General features: G+C 44.4%; 1 protein-coding gene and 1 long non-coding RNA gene across 4 annotated transcripts; one reads left to right on the top strand and one right to left on the bottom strand.

Moving 5' to 3' along the window:
* Positions 1-315: 315 nt before the first annotated feature.
* On the bottom strand, positions 316-25802 carry LOC101174954 (nectin-4). 2 transcript variants are annotated; one of them, XM_011487769.4, is made up of 11 exons: positions 25443-25802; positions 19184-19375; positions 17211-17378; positions 15513-15791; positions 15244-15361; positions 8377-8531; positions 6262-6409; positions 5970-6045; positions 5651-5710; positions 1555-1701; positions 316-1420 (listed from the first exon to the last, which is right to left on the bottom strand). In XM_011487769.4, the coding sequence occupies exons 1-11, from the start codon at positions 25555-25557 to the stop codon at positions 1130-1132; spliced, it is 1749 nt and encodes a 582-aa protein (XP_011486071.1). In that variant the 5' UTR covers positions 25558-25802; the 3' UTR covers positions 316-1129. The 2 variants fall into 2 exon arrangements, with proteins under 2 accessions (XP_011486071.1, XP_004080130.2); XM_004080082.5 differs by lacking the exon at positions 5651-5710 and having other exon boundaries at positions 25443-25795.
* Positions 9651-13153, top strand: LOC144987281 (uncharacterized). 2 transcript variants are annotated; one of them, XR_013651159.1, is made up of 3 exons: positions 9651-9989; positions 11537-11693; positions 12871-13153. It is a non-coding gene; the product is annotated as an uncharacterized LOC144987281 (long non-coding RNA). The 2 variants fall into 2 exon arrangements; XR_013651158.1 differs by lacking the exon at positions 9651-9989 and adding an exon at positions 11142-11406.
* Positions 25803-25959: the final 157 nt, after the last annotated feature.

Below are 25959 nucleotides of genomic sequence, written 5' to 3'. Positions count from 1 at the left end.
GGATAGAACAAGGGTTACATGTTTACATAAAACCTTATTAGCCCTTGTGCTATCCTAGGCACTTTAACATTTTATAATTTTTCTTCAATGATTTGTGATCTTCACTGGTGTCCATGGATTACATGAAATCTTTCCACCTTTATCCACCTTTGTCATGGTAGGGGGGACACGTCAATGGAAGGGGGGGGGGGTCATCTAAGATAACACAAGGGTTAAGGCTTGGATTATGTTTTCTTGGTGTCCTTCAGGCAGATGAATTTGATGTAACTGAATACCGACTCCACACAACATTTCACAAAAAAATAATACTTCATATTTGGCAAAAATAAAAATCCTAAATTTATTACTGGTGTCACAGTGCTCCACATCTGAGAGCTCCAAACAACCTCACCATTATTTAACATAGGAACATAAAAAAACTCCCTAAATACATTAGATAACACCTTTTTTTCCTGGGCAAGTTTGACGTTTTGCAGATAGTTTTGAGCGCAAAATTACGTATTTCCGCCTGTATGGTTGGGGTGTGGGTAAGTGGGTGACCCCACCTGGTGAAAACATATGACCTGACAAAATATGTAACACAAAAATATTATTAAAAAAGGAAAACAAAGCTTTCACAAAATAACAATACACAAAGCAGAAGTTTCTGACAGTTTCAGTGCTTCTGCTGAGAAACAGGGGCCTGGATGGAGGGGAGGAATGTCTCTTCCAGGTGTGGCCAGAGGTTACAAACCAGAAAAGTTCAGGATCAGACGCCAAACCTACACGCAAGTGTTCCAATCAGCATTTCTGATGTACCCACTTTCCCACAGTCTGTGACTCCTCCCACCGCGGCTGATTTCCTGCTGGATGAATCCCCTGAGTGCTTTCAGTATCACCTCCCGGCGTGTGCGACACGTTCACCCGTCAGCTGATCAGAGCTTCCAACAAAACATGGGAAACCCTTCCAATGAACACTGCTGTGGAAGTCTTTTTTTTACACTAGAACTGCACAATTTACAAGAAACGAAACATCGCAGTCAGAGTCCAGACTTATAAAGGTCAATGCTCCGGTCAACACTGAGGTGCTAACCCATCTGGGGGGGTCTCAGGGGTGTGTGGACCATCCAAAGACGGGGCGTGTCCTCCTCTATGAGCTGTGAGCGTCAGACACGTGGAAACTGTTGGTCACACTGTCCTGGTCGTCAGGATGCTCTTGGCTGGCCGGACCCCCCAGGCCCTCATCAACGTCCTCCTCATCCACAATACGCGTGTAGTCGTAGCTCATCGGAGGGTTCTGGAGGTTTTGCAGGACGCTGCCCTGTCGTGATCCTGCATCCGATGGGATAACGGCGCCGCCGTTCAGATGCCTGAAGCCATCAGGTGGAGGTCCCACAGTATAGGTGGGTGGGATGTGAGGATGGTAGTAATGGGCCTTTTGCTGCAATGAAACGAAGCAAACCCCGCTCACACATGGTCTAGTTTTCACAGGAAAGCTTGAGATCTAGCATTCCTCGGCCGCGTGAAGTCAAGCACGGGCATGCCCGAACAACAAGTCAAACGTGATGCACTTACCGCGTGAACCGAGCTTCTCACATATTCTTCCACTCGGCACATGCTCTCATCTCTGTGCACATAGCGCTCCCCTCTGGGGATGGCCGGCCTGCCCAAGGAGTCAAACGCAGAGATGGTGGACATGCTTTCACGGCAACGGGCCTGCCCCTGCACCCACAAGAACGCACACAGGCAACTGTTAGCCCAGTTATATGTTTCTTCTTTCCCTTTAAAGACCGCGTTTCTACAGCAAAGGTGACTCTGAGGAAGTTAACAGATGTTTGGTTGTTTATGTTCATCTGTCCTGTACTGGGATGATGGACGACACCCAGAACATTCAGGAATCCTACTTTAAACCAGAGAAACAACTTTTCCTGTTTCACAAAAGCTTCAGATTCAGTAGAACAATACTGCCAGCTGATAAAAGAGCTCAGTGGCCTTGTGGTAGAGTGACCGCCCTGTGACAGGAAGGTCGTAAGTTCAAATCCAGGCCGAGTCATGGTCATGGTCATCAATCCAATCCCTTCAGCATGATGGGGTTGGATTGGGGGGGTTAAACCCCTGCTCTCCCAGGGGAGGAGTCAGATGTCACACATCTAGAAAATGGGACATTTGACTCAAAAAAACGTTGCATTGTGGTCTATCTTGGCCAATCTTGTGAGCATCAATGCATACTAGTTTCTCAAAGGGAGAAATTTCCAGGGCATTGAAATTTGGAACCGTACAGTTGGACCCCCCCCCTCCCCAAAATAAAAAACACAAACACCATAGAGAGTGCACTAAGTAGGGAGATAATGATTTTGGTTAAATGACTGATTTGGTTAAATATCACATGAAAAAAAAAATGCATTTTTAAACCATCCAACTTATGAGCACACAGTAGATTCACTAATAGTCTTTGTGAAATGATCGTGTTTATTGGGTTTTAAACTTCGTAAAATCAGTGACATCATATCTGCCATTGAAAAATGGGTCTGAATTTTTGTAACCCTTGTGCTATCCTAGGCACTTTACCATTGGGAGTTGGGTCATCTAGACCCACTAGACAGTGCTCTGAACCTTTTTTCTTCAATGATTTGTGATCTTCACTGGTGTCCATGGATTACATGAAATCTTTCCACCTTTATCCACCTTTGTCATGGTAGGGAGAACACCTCAATGGAAGGGGGGGGGTCATAGGATAGCACAAGGGTTAAACACTTGATAGTCCAGCACTAGATAGTTTTTTAGTAGATGGCGATTAGGGAGGGAATTCGGACGGAGCTATCGGCTTCCTTATATCTGTGCTCAGCGGTGGAAAAGAAAAAAAAACAATCTTATGGCAGATTGAAGTGTTTAATGAATCAAATAAATCAATTTATACATTTGACCAATCGGATGGATGCCTTCATGTTGTTGAACAATGGGATGGAGCCTTGACTTTTTAAATTTAACTTATAAAAACATTTAAGGAAGATCTGAGTGAGTTTACTCTCAGAATGGTGACCGTTTAGGCCAGGGGGGCTCAAACGTTTTTGGCGTGCAAGCTACTTTTGAGGTGACAAGCCTCCAAAGATGACAACTTCCAAAGTATTTCTAGAATACAAGGCTAGACTAAGCGTCTAGACTAGAATTATGCACCAAAGTCCCTTTATTCAATTTCAACTTTTACTATGTCTTTAGTCAGAAATACTATGTTTATGTTCTAATAACTCAAAAACTACACGGTAAAAGTACACAAATCTTTGTGAGGAGATATCTTTGTCATGTGAATGAACAGATAATGGTATTATTTAGAGAACAGAAAGCAGCAACAATCACGTTTCATGCTCTGCTGCAAACCGTGTTATTGGGGGGGCGGGTTGACATTTCACTTCTGAGCCAACGGCAGCCCCTGCTCCGTGGGCGCATGCTTGAGGACACTGGACAGCCGGCCCGCGGGCCCATTTGACCCGGCCCCCTGAACAATACCAGAGAGAGACTCATGGAAGCATGGAAAACAGAATCCCTGATACCGTTTCCTCACGTCAATAAAGCTTTCCCATAAAGATTTCCCCATTGTGGGAAAAATAAACGTATGTAATCTTTATTTGTATTGAAATGTGAGCGAGGCTGAACATTTTGCTACTCCAACCTCACTCACAGTCATAGGACGTGAAGCCGTGCGGGGCGGGGCATATTAGAGCATGACACTTAAATAAGATAAAATCAATCAATCAAAATCAGTCCTGACTTTTTATGTAAAGAACCCAGAGAGGGTTTTATGTTTTTAACTGATTTCATAAAGAGTCTTATTATATATTTGCTGATTATTTTAATTTTTCTTTTTTTTTTTGGTGAAGAACCCAGAGAGGATTATTTGAATTCAGATTGGGTTATTAATATTTGGGTATATGAGGCCTTTAGTTTACATTTAGGCCCCCCTCCGACTGACTACCATTTCTGTTTCAAACTGACCCTGGCCCCCGACCAGAGGATGGAAACGTCATGTGGCCCTCGCTGGAAAAATGTTGGGGACCCCTGGTGTAAATATTAGCATGTGTGCAGATTTGAAAAAAATCACAACCATGCAGCAGGTTGTGTTTTTTATAGTGACATATTTGTTTGTAGGAAAGTTTTAAATGTCGTTTCATCTGCTGTACCTTTAACAAAAACACTCAAACCACGACCTGGGGCTTATTTTGATGAGTTTTTTTCTTTTTTAAGTCGGACCAAAGTGAAAAACGCCACGGTCTTTGACTCTATCTGCTAAACCGTGTGTCATTGTTTACCACCTTTCACAATATAGCGGCACTCTTCGCATACATCAATTAAAATTAATTTTATTTCTAAGGCACCTCTCATGAAAATAGAACAGCTCAAGGTGCTGTACATAAAAACAAACAAGAACGCAAAAACACTAATCCCCACTCATGCAATAGAATAATAAAATAAGCCCCTCATGATAAAATACACAAACACGAGTTAAAGAGAAATTAATATAAAAAGAAGAGAGAACCCAGAAGGCGCCGTCGGCCGAGGACTCAGCATCTAAGCAACACAACTCATCCCCAGCACCTCACGTCCCACAGCCCCCCTGGACCCGGGGCTTGGGGGACCCGGCACAAGAGATGCCAGAAGACAAGCAGGGCCAAAGCTCTGGGAGCCCGAACACAAACACCCCAGCCGAGGGTAAGAAAACACTCATGAAAAGTCTAAAATGTAGAAGTGATAAATAGAAAGTTAAAATATAAAACTAATTAAGTAATTAAAATAAGTTAATGCATAAAAAAGACCAAAAGACCTGGAATATTAATTGGAAGAAGCTAAGACCGAAAAAGGGACAACTGGACTAAAAAGCATTAAACAAATAAATATGTGATAAAATATAAAAGTGAAATTTTAGATCCCACATATGAGATCTAATTAATTCAATTCAGTTCAATTTTAATTGTAAAGCCCAAATTCACCTCTACAGTCGTCTCGATCGGCTTCGTATCGGTAATTGAAAAAGTAAAACCTAAAATCATAAGGATGATGAATACATAGAGTTCAATTGGAAAATACTAAAATGAACTAACAAACTGACTAAACTAAACTAGACATCCCTGCCCTTAGACCCCCCCCCCCCCCCCTTAATTAAAAGCTAAATTAAATAGAAGTGTCTTTAGTTTGTTTTTAAAAGCCTCCACAGTGGATGAGGCCCTCACATCCTCAGGCAGGCTGTTCCACAGACGTTTCTAGGCGAGGCCTCGCCGTGGTTTTTTGTCCTGACCTTCAGCAGGCCCACGCCTGAGGACCTGCGGGCTTCATAAAGCGGAAACAAGTCTGATATAAAAGATGGACCAAGACCGTGAACACTCTCATAAACTGCTATAAGAATCTTAAAATGAAGCTGATGGGACACCAGGCTAGCGTAGCGTCTCTAGAACTCATTGGGTCATGCTATGTACCCAACAGCACAAACCGTTGTCTAGTCACTAGTAAGGAAGAGGAACCCCCCCAAAGGAAGAAGCCAAGTAACATTCAGCAAATGAGGGAAGCACGACATTCTGAGTTAAATCATCGCCGCTCAGAACTTAGCCCTCTGGCATCTGGACAGTAAAGCCTCAGCCCCCCAGGACCCCAGGCCCGCATGCAAGATGGTTTCTAGACTGACCGCGAGGGAACCCTGGCTCTGCCTCAGGACTCCCGACACTTTCAGGGGGAATTCTTCAACCTGCAGCCCAAAAACACACTGTCTTGTTTTATCTGTCTATTTTAAACGCTCGTCTTTGTTTTTTCATTTGTGTTTGAAATAAAGAAAATTGAACAAAAGAAGATACTAATACACACCCAAATAATTCCCCCCAAAATCTCAGGAGAGAACACAGAGTTTATTTTACAAAACAGCTGACTACACATTTAGTTCTCATATATGAAGCATATACAAAGAATATTTGTGATTGATATTCGATAAGATGGGCTTTAGACATTACCGGTCCTCTGGAGTCCGGGGTGACACAACTTATTCTCCGAACAGACGCCTGTCTGGTCAGAGTTGTTACTTCTTCTCTGCAAAAATCAGAATTTAAAAGGAAAAAAATGCATTATAACATGATTATCCTCTTCATTTTCCGTTTTATATCTTTATTTAACATGCTTCTTTACCAAACCCCCTCATTTATTTGTATTCCTATGTAATCTGTGCGGTTTAATCTGCCCTGTGAGGATTAGATCACCTTCCATTTGAGTTAATCTCATCTTAATTTTGCTCAGAACATTTCTTACGTCTTCACTTTCAGCTCCTTCTTGAGTTTCCTGTTCTTGCGCTTGTGGTAACATGAGACGGAGATGACGAGGATGACCATCAACAGCAGGATTCCAGACACCACCGCCACGATGAGAATCAACGAGCTTTCAGTCAGAAGAGGAGGTTCTGCAGCAACAGATGGATGGATGGAAGCATGAATTTAACATCTGTGTCCAACAGCGAGGGATCATGGGGATGCAACTCCCAGCTCCCATGATAGCTCACAAGGACGTGTGACCATCTTACAAATGAGAAAGGATTCAGAAAAAATGGCGGGCGGTGGCGGAACAGCAGCAGCGAGACAAGATGAGAGTTCAGGACCAACCGCTGATCTGGACTCACAACTACTGAGGACTTAATATTGACCTAAAAGAAGACAATAGTCAACTCAAAGCTGATCTGAAAATGAAGGATGCCTCTCTGTCCAAGCTCATGCTGTTAGCCTCACTTAGCGGGGGGCTCCAGAACACTGCACAATGGGACCCTTCAACAACCGGCCCACAACCTTCCCCATGGATGAAGAAGTGGTTGTCCGGTTGTCCTGAAGGAGTTCTGGTGACTCAAAAGCTGCCACTCCGACTCCCTCTGCTACAATCACAGCGGTACGGACTCAACCCGGACCTGGGATCATCTAGCAGTTTTCCTCGCTCTGCGGATGGAGGCTACGTATGCTGCAACCCGGCTCATGTCCAGAGAAGGACTGGACCCCCCCAACCTCCTCCTGGTCAGTAACACCAACATATTCCACACAGATGTCCGCTATCGCTCCAGGGGTCCTCCTGCCATGCCGCCATCGCAGACAGGCCAGCAACTGCAAAAGGAGCCCACTGCCGCCACCGGCAGAGATGATGGAGACCAAACCTTTCAGTTCTTTACCTCCACCTGAGTCTCCCCCTTTCCCTGTTCTCCCCAACATTGACAATAATTGGGGACTCCATAATTAAGAACGTCCACTCCGTTAACACAGTAACTTATTGTTTCCCCAGAGCTACTGTTGTTCTGGAGAAAGTCTCCGAGTTCATTTGCTCTTTTCCTTTTTCCAGTTAAGGCCGTACGATTTGTGTATAGATGTATCACCAATGAACCACGTTAAAACCACAGAAGAAGCACGAATAAACCTCGCAAAGAACACGTAACCCAACGTAGAACATGAACCGTGTGATTATTGCGTACTATGCAGTGTCCTCATTTGGAAGTGGTCATGAGAATCAAAAAGGACATCATCCTTTCCCTTTTCTGGGATCTGCCTTCTGACGTACATACTGTTGATCGAAAGGCGGGAACACCCTGGACACTCTCTCAGGGCAGATGGATCCAGATCACCCCGCCGGGTCCCGAGAGGCGAGCCGGCGGCCGGACAGAGACCCGCCGCGGGAGTTCCAGCCTGCTCGGCCTTCTGAACTTTATGATAGTTTTCTTATTTTCTTCAGGCCATAATAAAAACGGATCCCCTGACTTTAGTCTGGCTTTTTATTTTTACCCTCTCTGGCTAATGCGGGACAGCAAGCCTTCAAACTCGGTCAGAAAGAGAACACAAATGCGGAGAACACACTGAAATGATTTCTTATTCCATTTGTTCTCTTTTATGATGTATAATGTAATGTAAAAAAAACTCCAAAAATGTGACAGAAAATAACCTCTGAATGATGTCATGAATCCAGACGTGATCTCCGATTCTTTTGCGGAGCATAAAATAAACCAACCTGACCTCTAAACGTGACCCGTGTCCTCTAGGCAGTGACTGGAAACGAGGCATAAAGGCAGAGCCTCCATGAAGTCATGAGGCTAAAATCGTTCAACATTATCTTCTCTCACACGCGTCTGTAGCATGAAGTGTATGAAGAGTTTTTTGAACAAGGGTTGAGCATTTGCTGCGAGTCGAAAAGGAGGCGTGAATGTGACACGTGTGAGCGCAGCATCACGCCAGGCTTGGTGGATTTGTTCAGAAGCGTTGCTCATTTCTCCCATAAGTCCCACTTCCATAGGATTTTATTCTTCTTTATTACGCATTTTTTGGCTGCTCCGACTTATACTCTGAAGCGACTCATAGTGCGAAGAGCACAGTATGTTAAGAAACAGGGAAAAAACTTTACCTTTCAAAGTAACCTCCACCTGAGCCTTTGCCTCCCCCACTGTGTTTGCCGCCGTACACTGGTATGTGCCTTCATGCATGGAGGACATGGGCTCCACAAACTCAAGTCTTCCATCAGGATGTGGCTTTGCACCCATTGGCAGCTGTCCACCCATTCTGCAGGTAGAGAAAACACATGCAGCGCTTGCTTAACAGCGGCAACAGCAAAGATTCTGCTGGAATAAAACACCTGGATGTATAACCATTCTGTCCTTTTTTCACAGAACTTTTCCCATCTAAAGACAATTTTCTGCAACTTCTCACTACCATTCTTTTATAGAGCAGAGATTGTTGCACTGCTCTGTGAGACACACAAAAACATGGTCTTTAAAGAAAAAAGGTACAAGACTAATAGATCCATGTATTTGTTGGTGCTGTACCATTGGCCACAGTGACAAACCACAAATTACAGTCAGTAATTGGTAAATAATTTGATCACTGACAAAAGTGGGAAGGTTTCCATTCAGAAGAGAAGCACAAAGTGAGATGGAGCACGAACATGGAGAGGAAGCTGCTAGACCGCCAGAAGTAACAGAAATGCCCGCTGCAATGATTTTTTCTTCTGGAAAACAGTAAGAAAGAAGCAAAAGTTAGCTCTTGTTTAGCTTTTTTAATCAAATTGTAAACACAGCCATTCAAAAATATATGCTGTGCTTAATCAAGACCATATGTCATCAACATGTAGACGCCTTTCAGACCTCCCCACTCAAAACGCTCGCGTTCTGACGTCTCTACACAAGTTTTAAAGTCAATTTTCCGACTCTACATACCTAAACGGGCGGCCACTTAACTCGCATCAAAGGTTAAAATAGTTGAACTTTGACCAGTCAGGTACTCGGATTTGGTAGTGACGTATGGACGGAGTCCTTTTCAAAACACAAAGTGTCAACCGTTTGAAAATTGATCACGGAGGAGAAATCCATTTCAGCGGTTTGTGTCCAGCTGGAATTCTACAAAACCAAGTCTTTCATTTATCGAGCTGTGAAAGCAGAGGCCTGGAGGGAAATTCACCAGATTTGTTCCGCCTCCACATTTCCAGCTGTGAGTACGCGCGTTAGTATCGACAGCGACAGTCCGGTGTGAACACTGAATGCTTAAAGTGCATTAAAAAAAAAACACGTTTAGCATTTTCTTGAACACGCTTTAAATGTCCGCTGTGTCGGTGACGGGTGTGATTTTTGTTCAGTTTATTTCTGGGCTCCTTCTGTTGGACTGTACGCCGTGAGCAAGAATTCCAAGTCACTTGAACTCCTCAGTGATGAGCAGCAGGTGCGCACCTGGTGGTTCTCATAAGAGCACCATGTGCACAACCAGAGAGACTTCCAGAAGGGGGGAGCAGAGCCAGAATGGGAGAGGGAACCCGGACGGGGGTCACCCGCCTCCTGGAGCCATGCCCGATTGGGAGCAGCTTGATCATTCCTGGAGAACACTGGAGGATTTGGGAGCGATCCACCTTCCAGATCTGTGCCAAACCAGGAGGCGTGAGGACCGGACGGCCTGTCCCCCGGCGTTGTGACAGCCAAAGTGAGGACGGGCCGCCAGCCGAGGACTGCAGGCTGGAGGGGATCCGCGTTGGTACGGAGAGTACTCCTTTGAGAGTACAGAACCGTGAAAGAGGGAGTGGCCTGAATTGGCAGAGGGGTGTGGTCATGAGACACCCCTCTTCAAACTAAGTACCCCTTTCTTGACCTTCCTGATATCGACTGCTATACAAAGCCTTGTTTAACAGCTTCTAGAAGGAGGTTATGTTCAGAATTCCAGGGCCTGTTTCATGGGGTTTTTTGTGTGCATGGTTCTATGGCTTTCATTCTATAGCTTTTCCCTTTTTTCCCCTTCTTTCATGATTTGTTTTTACTAAGAACTCTGGTTCTTTTTAATGGACCTAAGACTCCTCATGTTGGACTCCAACTGTCAGGGGTCGTGGTTGCCCTCGCACACCTGCCTGAGGATCGGGTCACACGCACCTGTTCTGTATCCAATCAGACAACCTTTATTAGTCCATCACGCCCTCCAGCCGTTGTCGGTTCATCTGCTCCTCTATGCAAGAATTCACCGATCGCTGCTGAAGCCAAGCTAAGTCAAGCTAAGCTAAGCCAAGCCAAGTCAAGTCAACTGCAGTCTCATTTAACCCGGCCAAGCCTAGCCATGTGAAGATCTTCTGGAGTCTTCTCCTCCACGCCATCAACGTCCCCCAGGAAGTTCACTCTGGATCTACAGCCCTCCTACCTGTTCACCTCCTCACCAGACCAACCACCTACGAACATTGCCATCCAGTCTTTCATCTCTACGTTTTATTAAACTGCACTGCATCAAACTGAATCCCCGTCTGCTTTTGGGTCCAGCTAGCTCAATTTTTTTTTTTTTTTTATTTACCAAGGCTGTGTCCCACCAAGGTGGGGTAGCCTAGACAAGGCACACAATTTTAGCTCCCTCTGTCTCTTCCCCAAACCCTCCTCCTTCAGTGCGTGAGTGCGTGTGTGCTAGCTCAATACCCGACTCCAATTGTGGAGTTGAAGCTGTTATTTGCCCTGCTGATCTGAACTGTAGTAGTGGGGGCCAGCAGACCAATTGCCCTCCTTGTGATATGTCCTTTGACCTGTCTGCACGTTGCTCTTTCAGTTTCCCAGTCACCAGAGCTGCACAAACACAACAGAGTCATTGAAACGAGCCCATCAGGAAAGACAAACTGCTGTTTTTGCATATCTATCACACTCAGCAGTTATCTTTCACGAGTTCGTCCGTGCTGCATTTGCTTTTGGCTTGCTCTGCTTTCACGCTTCCTGTTCTCTTCTGGTGAAACCGCCTCATTTGTCTGCTGTGGGCACAAGCCGCAACACGACACCGTGACGCGCGCCATTACTTCATCATCTGCTGACAACAGGTTGAGCCACTGCTGCTGCAGCGCACGCCACCGCCTGCTCACAGGCGTGAGTGAAAACGAAGGAACAGCAGATTCAGAGAGCCGCTTTAGCTCGTAGTCAAAGCGTAACCGGTAAACATTACACTCTAGGAGTGTTGCTGTCATGACTAAGTACAACTAATACCATCATCACCAGCTTGACAAAAACAAAACAACATGCTGTATATTTATTCTTCCTTCCTGTATATTCTTGTCATTTCAGACAAATCTGCTGTTTTGCAGAGAAAGTGGGGAAAACTCAAACAAAGATGGAGTTTCATCAAGGCTGTGGTTGGGCTGAACTACTGCATCTGACAGAAATCATCCCTTTGGTGTTTTGGAGACAGAAAATGACAAAGACATCACGCCCATTGACCGGAGTAGGTACCATAACCGTTCGACCTGGAACTTCCGTTCGGGGTCCTTTGACTAATATTGACGTCACATTATGTGATTGGCTGTCCGTTGGTCCAATGAAGTGTCAGACAGTGATTGGTCTGGACAAATTACGATACTACCATAGAAGAAAATATTATGAAGTCTGTTGTAAACAAACGTCCCTTTATTATTGTTATGATTATTATTGAATGCATGTTTGCTTCTAGTCTTTTTAATCCGTGCGCCCAGTGCTTTACTATTGGCAGAATGGACCCGGAAGGACAACATTTTGCCGTGTTAACAACATTTTCAGCCACGGCTGAACTCAAACTGGAATAACAAGCGGAATGTGGCAACATGTCTTTATTTACAAAGAATATTGTCAGACACAATTTATGAGGGAAAATATCTGTAGGTTACAAAAGGGAACGTGAAATGGAAATTTGTAGAGCCCGAGCAGATCTCCACGCTACGTAGTTTGTCCAAGTGGGGTTACCGTAGTGTGACGTTACCTTCAGTCTAAAGGACCCCGAACGCAAGTTCCAGGCCGAACGGTTTTGGTAGCTACACCGGATGTGAGAACTGGACCCCTCCCCCCTGGCGTTCCAAACAGGAAGTTCAAATGATCCGACTTTTTGTTCAAGTAGAATTTACTGAACAGAAGTTAACAACCAGATAATAATCGTTAATGTAAAAACAAAAAGTTGGGTAAAGCAAATACGAGGATGGGATTAAACAATTTATCTTATATTATTATATCATACATGATTATACTTAAGTGTTATTTAAAATCATAAATGAAATATCCCCCGGAAAAACTCAAAATTTTTCTTTCAGAAGAAATCAGCTCTTTCAGAAAAAACTTAACATGGGTCAAATTTAGCCAAAGTTTATTTATTTTGACTTTTTAACTTTTTTTCCCAAATTCATTTATTTATTTATTTTATTTTCATTATTTTGTTTTGTTTTTTTGCATTTTATTTATTTTTCATTATTTGAACTTTATTTTTTCTTCAATTTTTTTTTTTTTACCATTATTTTACTTTTTTGGGGGGGCTGTAGTTAATTGCTGCCAACCAAAATGAACATATTTCAAAATATTAGAGAATTGTCGTACGTTTTGTTAAAATGCACTACAGAAATTTGCTTCCTATAATCACATATTTACTTGTTTTGCAGAGGAATATGGAACAAAAATGTTTCCCCAGCGACCAGAACAAGCACTGTTTCAAGCTAAAACATTGGCTGAGGAACAAGTACGTCGTACAAAGTTCAGCATGAATTCATGTTTTTGTGTAATGACAGCCTTCTTTTGTCATTTTGTAAAAGAAAAAAAGATTTCCAGTAATAAAAAGGAAACCCGAGTCACTCCATGAAAAGACAAGCTCGGCTGGCCTGATGTGCAAAAACAACAAGATGAGCTCTAGAGATTGAGTGTCAAAATAAACAAATAGCTTCTTTTTGTTTCCGGGTTTGGTCTTTTGATAAAACAGTGTTGACATTTGTGTTTACATATTGGCTTTTCTGCCTCTAAAGGTCATCCATTTGTGTCACGATCAGGGAAACGGACCAATCAGGGGGTCGACTCCTTCGGTCTGTGAAAGCTCGCCTCACCTCTGGTGTGAACACGACAAGCAAAACAGCCTCTTGGGGGTATTGCAAACGAACCCTGGGGTGGTTTTGACTGCTTTCAGGTTAGAATAGCCCCTCAGACTGGAACTACATTGATCCAACGGCACTCATTTGGTGGCAGCGCTGACCATCATGAAAAAAGCACGCAGAAGAAAAACCAGCAAATCCCACTGATACCTGTTCTATGATGTGATAACAGGCTCCTACACTTCCCCATTACTTCCTGTTTACCTAAAACCAGTTTAAAGCTGTTGGTCTGTCTTGGCAGGCCCACAGTTTTGTCAAAAACAGTCGTGACATTTAACAAACGAGGGCTAAATTCGCTTTTTGTTTTTAATTCAAGGAGTCAGCCAGAAGAGCTTAGGCATGAGTCCCAACTGCCCTAACAGGTGGGAATGGGGGGTCTGTAAGTTAAAAGGTCAAAACTGTAAAGGCTACAGAGGTCCAAACAAAATCTCAAGGTCATAGACCATTCAATCCGTCCCCCCCAAGTGCTGTTGCATGACATGATAGACGTGCACTCCTGGCGTGCATTTTGACTTTGAAATGAAGATATTAGTGTGGATATCCTACAGGGTCTTAAGTACAACGTGCTCCCCTTACCAACAACAAGTGTGGCGTAAGGTCACCACACGACCAGTACGTCATAAGTGCGTGTAACTTCAATTATCTCTACAAATACTTGGAGACATATAGGCACCCACGACAATGGTACGTTCCATTTTCATGACGTCACTTAAGGTGGCTGTGCGAGTCTAAAGGAAACTGCAAGACTCACTTGCTCTCCCCCCCTTAGGATGCAGCTGCCCCTCTATATGACCCTCCATGGACCCTTACAAGCCAAAAACGCACTGCACTCAAATGGGGCAACCGCCTTACGGGTCAACCGCCATACGGGTCGACCGCCATACGGGTCAACCGAGGTACGGGTCAACCGCCGTGGGGGTCAACCGCCATACGGGTCGACCGCCATACGGGTCAACCGAGGTACGGGTCAACCGCCGTGCGGGTCAACCGCCGTACAGTTCGACCGCCATACGGGTCAACCGAGGTACGGGTCAACCGCCGTACGGGTTGACCGTCTTGCGGGTCAACCGCCGTGTGGGTCAACCGATCTGCAGGTCAACCACCTTACGGGTCGACCGCCGTACATGTGGACCACCTTACGGGTCAACCGCCGTGTGGGTCAACTGATGTGCGGGTCAACCGATGTACGGGTCAACCTCCTTACGGGTCAACCGGCGTACAGGTCAACCGCTGTACAGGTCAACCGCCGTACGGGTAAACCACTTTATGGGTCAACCGCCGTACGGGCCAACACCCTCACGGGTCAACCGACGTAGGGGTCCATGTGGTTTAAGCTGCTTTCACAGAGAACATGAATCACGCTTCAAGGGTGTCCAGCTTCAATGTTAAGTCAGTGTTCAGACCTGATTAGAGACACAAGGTCTGTCTCCCGATCATTGTAAATGAGATTTTCAGTCAATACTTCCATGTAGCGATCAGGCTAACAACCTTTGGCGGTAGCGTCTGGACTCTCGAGTTTATGACCACATTTTTTGACAAGCAAATTTGACACGCATATGCCGTTTGGTTTGAACACACCTATCATCTTTAAACATAAACAGCAGGATGGTCTCTTTGTGAATCTGTAGCTTGATCTACTGTATGACTTACAATCCCTCCAAAACCTTCCAGTGTGTAAGCCTGTGGACTACCGTCAGTGTTTCCTTTCAGACACAAAGCAAAGCAAACCATCAGCAGTTCTTGATATGAGATGAATCCATTGCAATTGATTTTCTAAAAAGGTCAACAGCAGTGTAACGGTAAAGCTAAACGCTCGACATCCAAACAGACAGAAAGAGACGGACAAGCAGTCAGAAAATGCTCCGTTAGAGACAGCGCTGAGAGAGTTTGTACCTGGTCCAGGTGACATTTTGGGGTTTCGGGTTCCCCCCGCTCAAACAATTCAGAGCGACGTTTTTCATTCCAATAAGCCATGAATTGTTGTATCCCGTCACCTCTGCATGTGGAACGACTGGAAGAAGGAACAGAAACATGAGAGCTCTCTTTAGGGAGACGACAACAGACCAGGTGGTGTTTACTAAAAGAAAAGTCCAAGAAATCCGTTATTATGTTTGAATTTAAGGCCCTGGAGGTAAAGGAAAACCTTTCTGAGGAATACTCACAGTGCACCACCAGGTTGTTTTTAATCCTTTTTGGGGCCGAAAAGGCCGGATGCCACACCAGGCAGTCCAGTTTCTCCCCGTTCATGCTCTTCTTTGCGGAAAGGGAAAACTGAATGGAGACCACTCCACCACTGAAGCTGCGATTGTCCGAACTCCCCAGCAGCTCGGTGTCCCAGGAAAGTCGAGGAGCCGGATGTCCGGAAGAGCGGCATGAGGCGGCTTTCTGGGAAGGTTGTCCCTCCACCAGAATGAAGGGATCAAGGGAGGTGATGGGAATGGCTGGAGGAGAATTTCAGATGATTTGAGATTCAGACAGCTGACACTAAAACCATCTCAACTTCATTCTGTCTTATTGTTCGTTTGGTAAACGTGGATTGGAAACAGAGTTCTGCCTCAAGTCGCTGTCAAGATACTAGAGAATGGATTTGGTGACCAATGGGTTTGCCACCAAACCCTACCTTTCTGACAATGGGAAAATGGGCAGGGCTAAGACAGTTGGTGATTGGAGCACGCCCAATTGTTGGCATGTCAGCCTAAAGGCCACGTTCACATTCCAGTGAGCTTTTCATCCCAAACATAAAATAAAATAAAGCTTTTAGGCTCTTAGTGCAGCTGTCAGGGATCTAACCCCAAGGAACAACAGAGACGGAGACTTTCTTGTCAAATGGCAGCTTGAGTCACAGGATGTGAAGACTTTCTGGCTGACAGCAATTTTCCTTTGCCTTAATGTGACTTTAAACTTCTGAATCAACATTTATGTTTGGGCATTCCCAATGGCATATATGAAATGTAATTGTCAGCACAAAGACAGATTTCGACGTCATCACATTCCGGATAATCCTGTCAGAGGAAACAAATTCTGTTTTTCAATGACTTCTGTCTGAAAATGGATGGAAACACAGTTTAAACAAAAATCAAGTCTCAAGGAAGGTTCTCATGGCGTTGTTGTTAAGTTGATTAATGGCATGTAGAATCTTCTTCCTGAAATGTTCCACTAAACAGTTCGAGGAAGAAGACTTTGAATCTACATGCCATAGCTCTACTTGATGACAGCATTCAAATGTAAGAAGGAAAATTACTTCATAAAGACTCACTCCAATGAAAATAGTGTTTTTAACATGTTTTTTTTTTCATTATGAAGAATTCATTTCAAAATTCCATTTCTGACTATTTCTGTATGCAAATTCATCATGAACAGATAAAAAAAAAGATTGTAGGGCGGGGCCAAAGCCTCCAAGCTCCGCCCCTTTCTGATCATTCACCTGCAGACCAACAGATCCATGAACGTCTTTGTTTTCCTGGTCTGAACTGGAATCTGGATCAGAATTGGACGGATGGATAGATCTGATATTTTTTGTTGCACCAATAATGTTATGTTGGGGGTGTAAGCTAGCAGGAGAGAGTGTAAACAAAGGCATGATGGGAAACGTGCGCAGGCTCCCTCTGCGCCAGCAGTCGCGTCCAGAGTTCTAATGAACTCCTGCCGCTCTGCAGAAATCGTTAAAAGAGCTCTTTTGAAGACAGATCAAACGATGATGGGACTGGGACTTTAATAAAATAACTTTCTTGAGTATTTTTTTTCTCTTATCTCTTCTAAAACGTTTAAAAAAGCTTCACCTCTACAATCACTCAGAAACACTTTGTTTCCACCTGTTTTTCTGCACAACTCAACCATAAAACATAAAAAAATGGACTCACTCCAGACTTTCAGAGAAACCTCGGTGTCAAAGTTTCCGTCTGGGAAGGAGACGATGCGGCAGATGTAGATCCCTTCATCGGAGATGTCCGTGGTCATGATGATGAGGGACGAGTTCTGGAGGGGATCCTTGCTTTTGAAGCCAACCCGCTGGGCCCATTTGGGAAAAACTGATGCGAAAGGACAGAGAGATGTGTGAGGAACCTCAGCAGTAAGCAGCCCAGCTGAAAAATACAACCTGTGTTTCACACCCATGTGACTTGATGCAGAATACGCTGCGCTTCCAACAGGAAACAACAGAATTTTCAGTCTCCTGGTCATTTTTGACTTGATTAGAGCTTTAAAAGTTTGTCTTAAGCATAGAAATATGAATGTGATAATAACTGATGTTAACCTTTTGCTGCCTCGTTTTGTTTTTGAGGCCAAAGTCTCTCTTTTCTGTCCCTTCTTTCTCGTTTTCAGAGAAGAAAACAACATTAAGGCCACGGTGTATGACCCGCCCCCTTATGACACGCCTTCCCTGGCTGGCCACCTGTCAACTGCCCCTCACTCCCCGCCTCTGCCACCCCGATCCAAGCTGCATGTAATAAATTAATGCATAAACACTTTTTTCCTAATTGCGGCTTTCGTTTGTTTTTTTTCTCCATAGCAACCATTTTAGTTTTTGGTCTCCTAGGGGTGTCGTACAGGTCTATGTCATTTTTAGATGAATTGGAAAAAATACATTTCAAGATTTCCTTGGCAACAGAGGTTTTTTGTCAACCACGCCCACATTCCTTCTCCATTAATTTCGTATGTCATATTGTTTCATTCAACTTGAGCCAAAAATTCATGAATCAATTAGAGAAACCCCCTCCCCCTTTTGCGAGCTCACCACACTAACGCCGTTAAAAAATGGACACATTTTTTCCACAGGTAGCTTTTCAAGGGTGCTGGCGGAGTCATAGGAAGCGAGAGACCAAAATCCCTAGGAGGAATTTAAACTTGTAGAAGGTACTAAAGGGACTTAAGCTGGCGGCCTGTGTGTGAAATTTAGTAAAAATCGCGCAAACAAAAGTTTTTCTTTTCCCGTGAAAATGGCCAAATTTTTACACTTTTAAAACGGTGGCCTAGACTGCAGCAAAAAAAATAAAAATCAGTAATCGTACAAACAAAAAAAAAGAAACAGCAAAAAAACAGAAACACTGCTGCAAATAAAAGAAACACTGCTGCGAATAAAAAAAAAAAAAGAAACGGATGCACCGCTGTGAGAGAAGGAGAAAAGAAGAACATGACTACGAATTGGAAAACGAATGAGAAAGAAAGTGGGGGCCCGTCAGGGCCTTCAAGGCCTTCTTTGAAGGCCTAAAAAACATCTGAATCATGTGTTAATTATATTTTGTCCATACATACTCATTAAATCATTCCAAATGGTCTGTCCGTTCTCTTTTATTGTGTTTATGATGCTCATGCTGTTTCCAGACAGACGTATTTTCACATTGGAGCATTTAACCAATCACATTTCAGCTGTCCTTTGTTGCCGGGCAGGATAAGGGCAGTCAATATGAGTTCTGCTGACCTCCTAAAAGGTCAGCAAATCACGGTAAAGTGACACATGCCCTTTTGGCTCAGTTGGTGCGGACTTCGAGTGCAGCGGCAAAGGAAAGAGATATCTATGCTGATGATCACGATGTGTTAAACCGCTTGTTTCTGTCCAGATGATGAAGATAAAGATTGTTTTAAAGAAGCCAGCACAGCGATACAGAACAGTTAAGCTATGGAACTTCTTTTTAGGCGTGCGGTTACCCTTTTAATGCACACCCAGCAGCCAATCAGAATCAAGAATTTACCCGGACCATGGTATAAAATGTGTTAATCTGTTGTTCCCTTGAAAGGAACCAGTAAGCAGAAGAAGAGCAATAAATCGTTTCAACAACAGAATTTCTGCACTGAACTGATTCAGGAGGATTTGTGAGAAAGTGCTGGTGTACTCAACCTGTCTGCCCATCGGTTCTGTGTGCCGTGATGATGTTCTCCGGTTGAGCACTGGTGGTCTTCTTCAGCCAGGTGACTTGCACCACACTATTGCCCTGGCCCGGCTGGAACACACAGGGCAGGACGGTCTCCTTCTCCGTCAAAGACTGGATGGACCGGTTTCGAGGAAGATTCACGAAGGTTTGGTGTGAGTCTGCAACCAAAAAAACAGAGGGACTCAGAGCTTACAGGCTGTCAAACCACTGCACACCCCACGCCATAACTGGGTAAAAACGGCAGATCTTCTGTAAAGACCGATCTGAAGGCAGATTTGCATAGTGTTCAACCTGCCAGAGATGCTCAATTTGGTGAGTCAAACCTTTGGCTTAAATGACAAACCAATTCTTAAGTCTGTAAGTCCTCCAACTTATATTTCTAATGAATGTTTTCCATAACAAATTGTCTCCATAGTAACTTGAGTTTCAAGGGTGCTGAGTTCCAGTCTGGACTCTGAAGTCACGTTCACTCCACCCTCACGCGCTCAATCAACCACTGCAAAGTTGAGGTAAACAAAGGTTTATGTGTGTTTCAGGCTTCTGTGTTCAAAACGCTCACATGTGGCTACACACATTTTCAAGACTGTTGTCGTGCTCAATGTACAAAACACACGACCATCAAACGTACGTTAAATATTAAACTATGTCGAACTTTGACCAATCAGGGACTCCGATTTGGTAGTAACGTATGGACAGCGTCCCTTTTAATTCCCTGAAGTGCCAACCGTTTGTAAATTGCTCAGGAAGGAGAAATGAATAATTGTGGTTTGTGTCTGGATGGAAGTATTAACACAAAGGCCGAACCTGAATTCCCCCCCCGACCCGTCAGGATTCTCCTTATTTTTCGCATAAATGTGGATGACCGGCAACTGTTGATGACATCATAGGGTGGTAGTAACGTCCGCATTTGAAGACACTGGTTGTGTACGAATTCCCGCCCTAACCCCTAACTACTAAAATCTATATAGTGCGGCGATATGTAGTGCCCTGAATTTTAAAAGCAATCCGGACGCCACGCTCACTACTTTAAAAAACATTTCTTTAATAGCTAATATGACGTCATCGATTCCATGAAGTTCAAATCTAATTGATATGAGTGTTTTGCAATGCTTATTTATGAATCCACTGTCTTCCGAAGATAAAAAACGTTAATTATTTATTAAAAACATAAATATAAATAGATTTTTTTTGGTAAAAAATTGTTCTGATGTAACGCATTGTTGCCATCTAGTAAGCACCAATGCACGCTGGTTTTTCGCAGAGACTTCTGGGAAATTTCAAGGGAACTGGTTTGTGGAATTGCAGATTCGGACAGCACTAGAAAATGGCAAAAGCCTGATATAGGAGTTAGGGTGGGAATTCGGACATAGCTACTACTTTTTCTATAACTCTGCACTGGGAGGGATAAATGTTGGGGGGGGGGGGGTAGGAAGCCGGGGGGGGGGGGGTAGAGAATGAATTCAGATTCGGCTTAAGACTCTTCCAACTGCAGGTAGCAAACATGCGCTAGCAAACAGTAGAAAAACGAAATAAGAAGAGGAAGCCCCGCCCTGCTCATCCAGTGTGAACGCCACGAGCTAAACACGTTCAAGAAGGGGCGTTTAACGTGTTCAAGAACACGTGTCAGAATTTTAAGCTTTAAATATTTAGATTTTCCTACAGAGTCAGAGGAAAATGCTACACCTCGTACTTTTTGCACATTTTCCACGTATGAATGTTGGTCTTTTGTGATCCACGCGTGATCTACGTCATCCATACGTGTTTCCTGCGTTTGTCGATGTGCTCAGACGTCCGTCGAGGGTTTTAGCCCACGGGTCTTTACAGGAATTCGGTTTTGAGCTGTTCAGAATATATGGTCGGTTGAGAATTATGCAGTTTACTTGTATTTTACGTAGTTTACACACAATTATTACGTGAATCTTATACGATGTGTGATTTTTGTGAGACAGACAAATGTGTGTCTTTCCAGGAGCGTTCCATGTTTGTCTAACAGACTTCATGCATAAACCACAGATGTGTAACTTTTAGATCACGTATACGGCGCACAGTTCACGTTCAGATGACATCATTGATGCATGAATCACTGATGAATTACAGATAAACATCACAATAATCACACGGTTCATGTTCTACGTTCTTAGTGTGGTTTATTAGTACTTCTTCCGTGGTTTTAACGTGGTTCGTTGGTGATATTCACTTTCTCACTTTTTCAACATGTATTCCCGTGTGACCAGTTTTCACCCGTGCAATGTGCACAAAACTGTTCAAAGTGGCTGTTTGACGCGACCTTTAGATGAATGATTTTGTGATGGACAGAAAAGAACCACAAAATAACCACCACAAAGACACTCAGAGCAGAACAGGATGTTTACGACAGGAGCTGAGCCCAAAGACAAGATATGTGGCACAACGAGTTGCTCGAGATTGGCTCTTAAATCAAACGTCGAAGAGTTTGACACCATGTCTGGACCAAACAGACAGTCAGAGGGGCCCCAGAAACCAAAAAAAACCCAACTAGTGTCTGCATTTCCAGCTCCACCGCATTGCAGCTTTGTGGCTGCAAACACTAACGGCAGAAACTGCGAGGCCCTTCTGTCTCTCTGCGTGGACGCATGCCGCCGCTCTCTGACAGCACAGATGCGTCTGAGCTGAAGGCCTGTCGACGACCTCACAGGCAGATAAGCTGCTCCTGACTGTTATTAGATTGCCGCTCTTGACATCAGGCTGCAGTTTCTTCTCCGTGACGCGCATTTGTCGCTGCTTTAGTTCACTGGAGAAGTGATCACAGCAAAACCACTTTTCTACGTCTCACTGGAGAAGCTGATCTAGTATGTTTTAGATCGCTGACATTCCTGCTTTCATTTGAACATAACTGTTTCAAACGCATCAAACTATCATTTAGTTACACATATTTAATGATTTTTTTATTTTTTGATGCAGGAAGAGTGTTGAAGAATCCTGACTTTTACACATTTTCACACGAAGTGGCTGCCAATAATTTACCTAACATGACACACCCTGGAATGTTGACGCAACAACTGTCGGCTTTGAGCTTTACTTGAGAAAAGTCAACTTATTTCTGTGATTTAGTTGTTTTTCTTTATTGTTCCAGGTGGATTCTTTCTGTGGGGAGTTTGCATGTCCTCCACGTGCACGTGTGGGTTTTCTCCAGGCACGCCAGCTTCCTCCCACCCTCCAAAAACATGATTCTATATTGTCCCTCATGTGTGCATGTGGTCGTTTGTCTCTGCATGGTTCTTTGATGGACTGTCGAACTGCTCAGGGGAGCCCCGCCTTCACCCAACAGTGGGTGGAATAGAAACCCCACGACCCCATATGGATGGACGGACGGAGGATGGACGGATAGATAGAGTCAGGACCATAAATATTTGGACAGAGAGAGATTCTTTCTAATTTAGTTTCTGTACATTCCCACAGTGAATTTTAAATCAAACAACTCAGATGCCATAGAAGTGCAGACATTCAGCTTTTATTCCATGGGTTGAACAAAAAGATTGCATAAAAATGTGAAAAACTAAAGCATTTTTTAAACACAATCCCTTCATTTCAAGTCAATTGTCATTGGACAATTGACGTCCATGCTATTGCATGGGCAGGTGTGGGCAATTCCCTTGTTATGTCATTATGAGTGAAGGAGTTGATTAGAGGACTTGTGCTGCATTTGGAAGATTTTGCTGTGAACAGACAACATGCCGTCAAAGCAGCTCTCCATGCACGTGAAAGGAGCCATCATTAAGCTGAGAAAACAGAAAAAAACATCCCAGAAATTGCTACAGTATTAGGAGTGGCAAAATCAACAGTGTGGTCCATCCTGAGAAAGAAAGAAAGCACTGGTGAAGTCAGCAACGCAGAAAGACCTGGACGTCCACGGAAGACAACAGTGGTGGATGATGGCAGAATCATTTCCATGGTGAAGAGGAACCCGTTCACAACAGCCAACCAAGTGAACAACACTCTCCAGGAGGTAGGCGGATCAATATCCAAGTCTACCATCAAAAGAAGACTGCATGAAAGTAGATCCAGAGGGAACACTGCAAGATGCAAGCCACTCATAAGCCTCACGAATAGGAAGGCTAGATTGGACTTTGCTAAAAAGCATCTAAGAAAGTTCTGGAAAAACATTCTTTGGACAGATGAAACCAAAATCAACCTCTACCAGAATGATGGTAAGAGAAAAGTATGGAGAAGGCGTGGAGAAGCTCCTGATCCAAAGCACACTACATCATCAGTAAAACACGGTGGAGGCAGTGTGATGGTCTGGGCGTGCATGGCTGCTAGTGGCACTGGGACACTAGTGTTTATTGATGACGTGACACGGGACATAAGCAGCCCAATGAATTCTGAGGTGTTCAGAGACAGACTGTCTGCACAGATGCAGGTGAATGCAGCCAAACTGATTGGACGGCGTTTCATAATACAGATGGACAACGACCCAAAACATACAGCCAAAGCAACTCAGGAGTTTATTAAAGCAAAGAAGTGGAATCTTCTTGAATGGCCAAGTCAGTCACCTGATCTTAACCCAATTGAGCAGCATTTCACTTGTTGAAGACTAAACTTCAGACAGAAAGGCCCACAAACAAACAGCAACTGAAAGCCGCTGCAGTAAAGGCCTGGCAGAGCATTCAGAAGGAGAAAACCCAACATCTGGTGATGTCCATGAGTCCAAGACTTCAGGCTGTCATTGCCAACAAAGGCTTTTCAACCAAATATTAGTAAAGACCATTTAGTTTACAGTTATTTTATTTGTCCAATTACTTACCAGCCCATGAAATAAAGGGATTGTGTTTAAAAATGCTTTAGTTTTTCACATTTTTATGCAATCTTTTTGTTCAACCCATGGAACAAAAGCTGAAAGTCTGCACTTCAATGGCATCTGAGTTGTTTGATTTAAAATTCACTGTGGGAATGTACAGAAACTAAATTAGAAAGAATGTCTCTCTGTCCAAATATTTATGGTCCTTACTATAGACAGATGTAAAGAGCCTAGAGACTACAACACATAAGGATACAGTAAAGGGTCAAGTAGGTGCGTGGTTTGGAGTTTTCCTTTTCCAACCCCCCTTGAACCCCGCCCACCGTACAAGGGGGCTCTTAGTGCTGTCCATGAGATAAGTGTGCGTTCCTTGAGGAAGTGAGACAATCAGGTTGTAGTTTGTGTGGTCGTCCTACAGGCACTGAGACATCAGCATTTGTGCCCGTCAGTAAGGAGCCAGAACTCGTACCTCACTAACGGCTAGAGCGTGGTGTTAGGACGCCGTACAACAGCCTCACCTGTACGTCTTAAGTGGGTGTAACATATATTTGCCCTTAAGAATACTTAACGATACACTTAAGACACGCACGACGATGGTACGTTCCACCTTCACGGCGCTCCTTAAGGTGGTCTTAGAAGCCTCCAGAGAACTGGACCTGCTCTGTCTTTTGAGATGCAGACGCTCCACTATGACCCTCTATGGGCCAGACTCCCCCTCACCCCCACCCCTCACCACACTGTATGGATGCATGTGACCAAGGCTTTACAAAGAGTTCACACCACTTTTTTTAAAAGGTTTTTGATTGTAACAGAGGAGTTTTCGTAGCAGAACTGGGATGTCTGTTATCAGCATGAACAGTAACAACTGCTGACTTGTTTTGTGTTTTACACGGACCTTGGATCTTTCTGCAGCTTGAAGCCTTATGAGGCGTCTTAATGTGTGAGTGACTGGAATGTGATTCATGCATTTTCCATCAGACCTGATGAGTGTGCTGTGCAGACAGATGATGTGTGTTTTTTTCCCATCAAGGTGTGTGAGTCTGTGGCCCGGAACCTAAAGGCTGCTGTGGAATCAGAAAAAGCATTTTCTGGCATCTGCCGTCGTGTTGTTGAGACCTCAGCATGGTAGACGGCTCAAAGGGCTTTACAGTCACACTCACAAACTGATGGCGGCTCCACATGGGCGGGCGGGATCCAATCAGAGGTCGACTGCTTTAACCCAGTGCCATCTAGTGGGGTCCAGATGACCCTACTCCCAACGTTAACGTGCCAAGCCCTCTGCTGATCCCACACAGCCAGAACCACAAATGATCAACAGCAACTTGTTTTTCCAAAACCTCCACCGCCATGTTCCACCCCAGGAAGTGAAGACAACCCGCCTGTTTGAGTGGCGGGACATTTTCACTAAGAAAATGACACAATAATCAGTGTGACAGACCGAGCCTTACCAAAGATGTGTAGGGCCCAGAGACACAGCCAGAGGATGGTCTGCAGAGAGGTCATCCTCCTCCTCGGGAGTAGCTCCAGGTTCACGCAAGCAGAGGGGATTTCAGCAAACATCATCCGTCCAACCCAGAAATGCAGGCGGCACAAGGCGCTCTCATGCCTGGTGCTGCCAGGTCACAAAATTCTTTCCAGAGAGAAGTCCTGCTCCTGCTTTCTCAGGATTTCTATAGTTGGAAGGACATGAGGCTCAGCTCAGCTTGGCTACCCGTTTGGTTTCCACCTGTTTGAGCTCTGTCTCTCCCTCTCTGCTTGACAACCACACACATGTGACAGAAGTCGCCTTTCCGGTTTGGCGAAGCCGACGTGACAGTTATTTTCTCGCCTTTACATGCTCAGTTTGCAGGAGAGGCAGGCCCCAGGAACCTGTTCAAACCACTTTTCCCTGAATCACGACACCGAAACTTAGCGGGCCTCCTCCCTCTGAAGGAAAAGCCTGGCAGCGGCCCTCCCTGAGCCGGA

Source organism: Oryzias latipes, chromosome 18, assembly GCF_053564925.1.
Source record: "Oryzias latipes strain Hd-rR chromosome 18, Olatipes_Hd-rR_3.1".
In the NCBI taxonomy this organism is placed as follows: Eukaryota; Metazoa; Chordata; class Actinopteri; order Beloniformes; family Adrianichthyidae; genus Oryzias; species Oryzias latipes.
The sequence above is the reverse complement of the archived record's forward strand: the minus strand, read 5'-3'. Positions and strand labels throughout refer to the sequence as shown.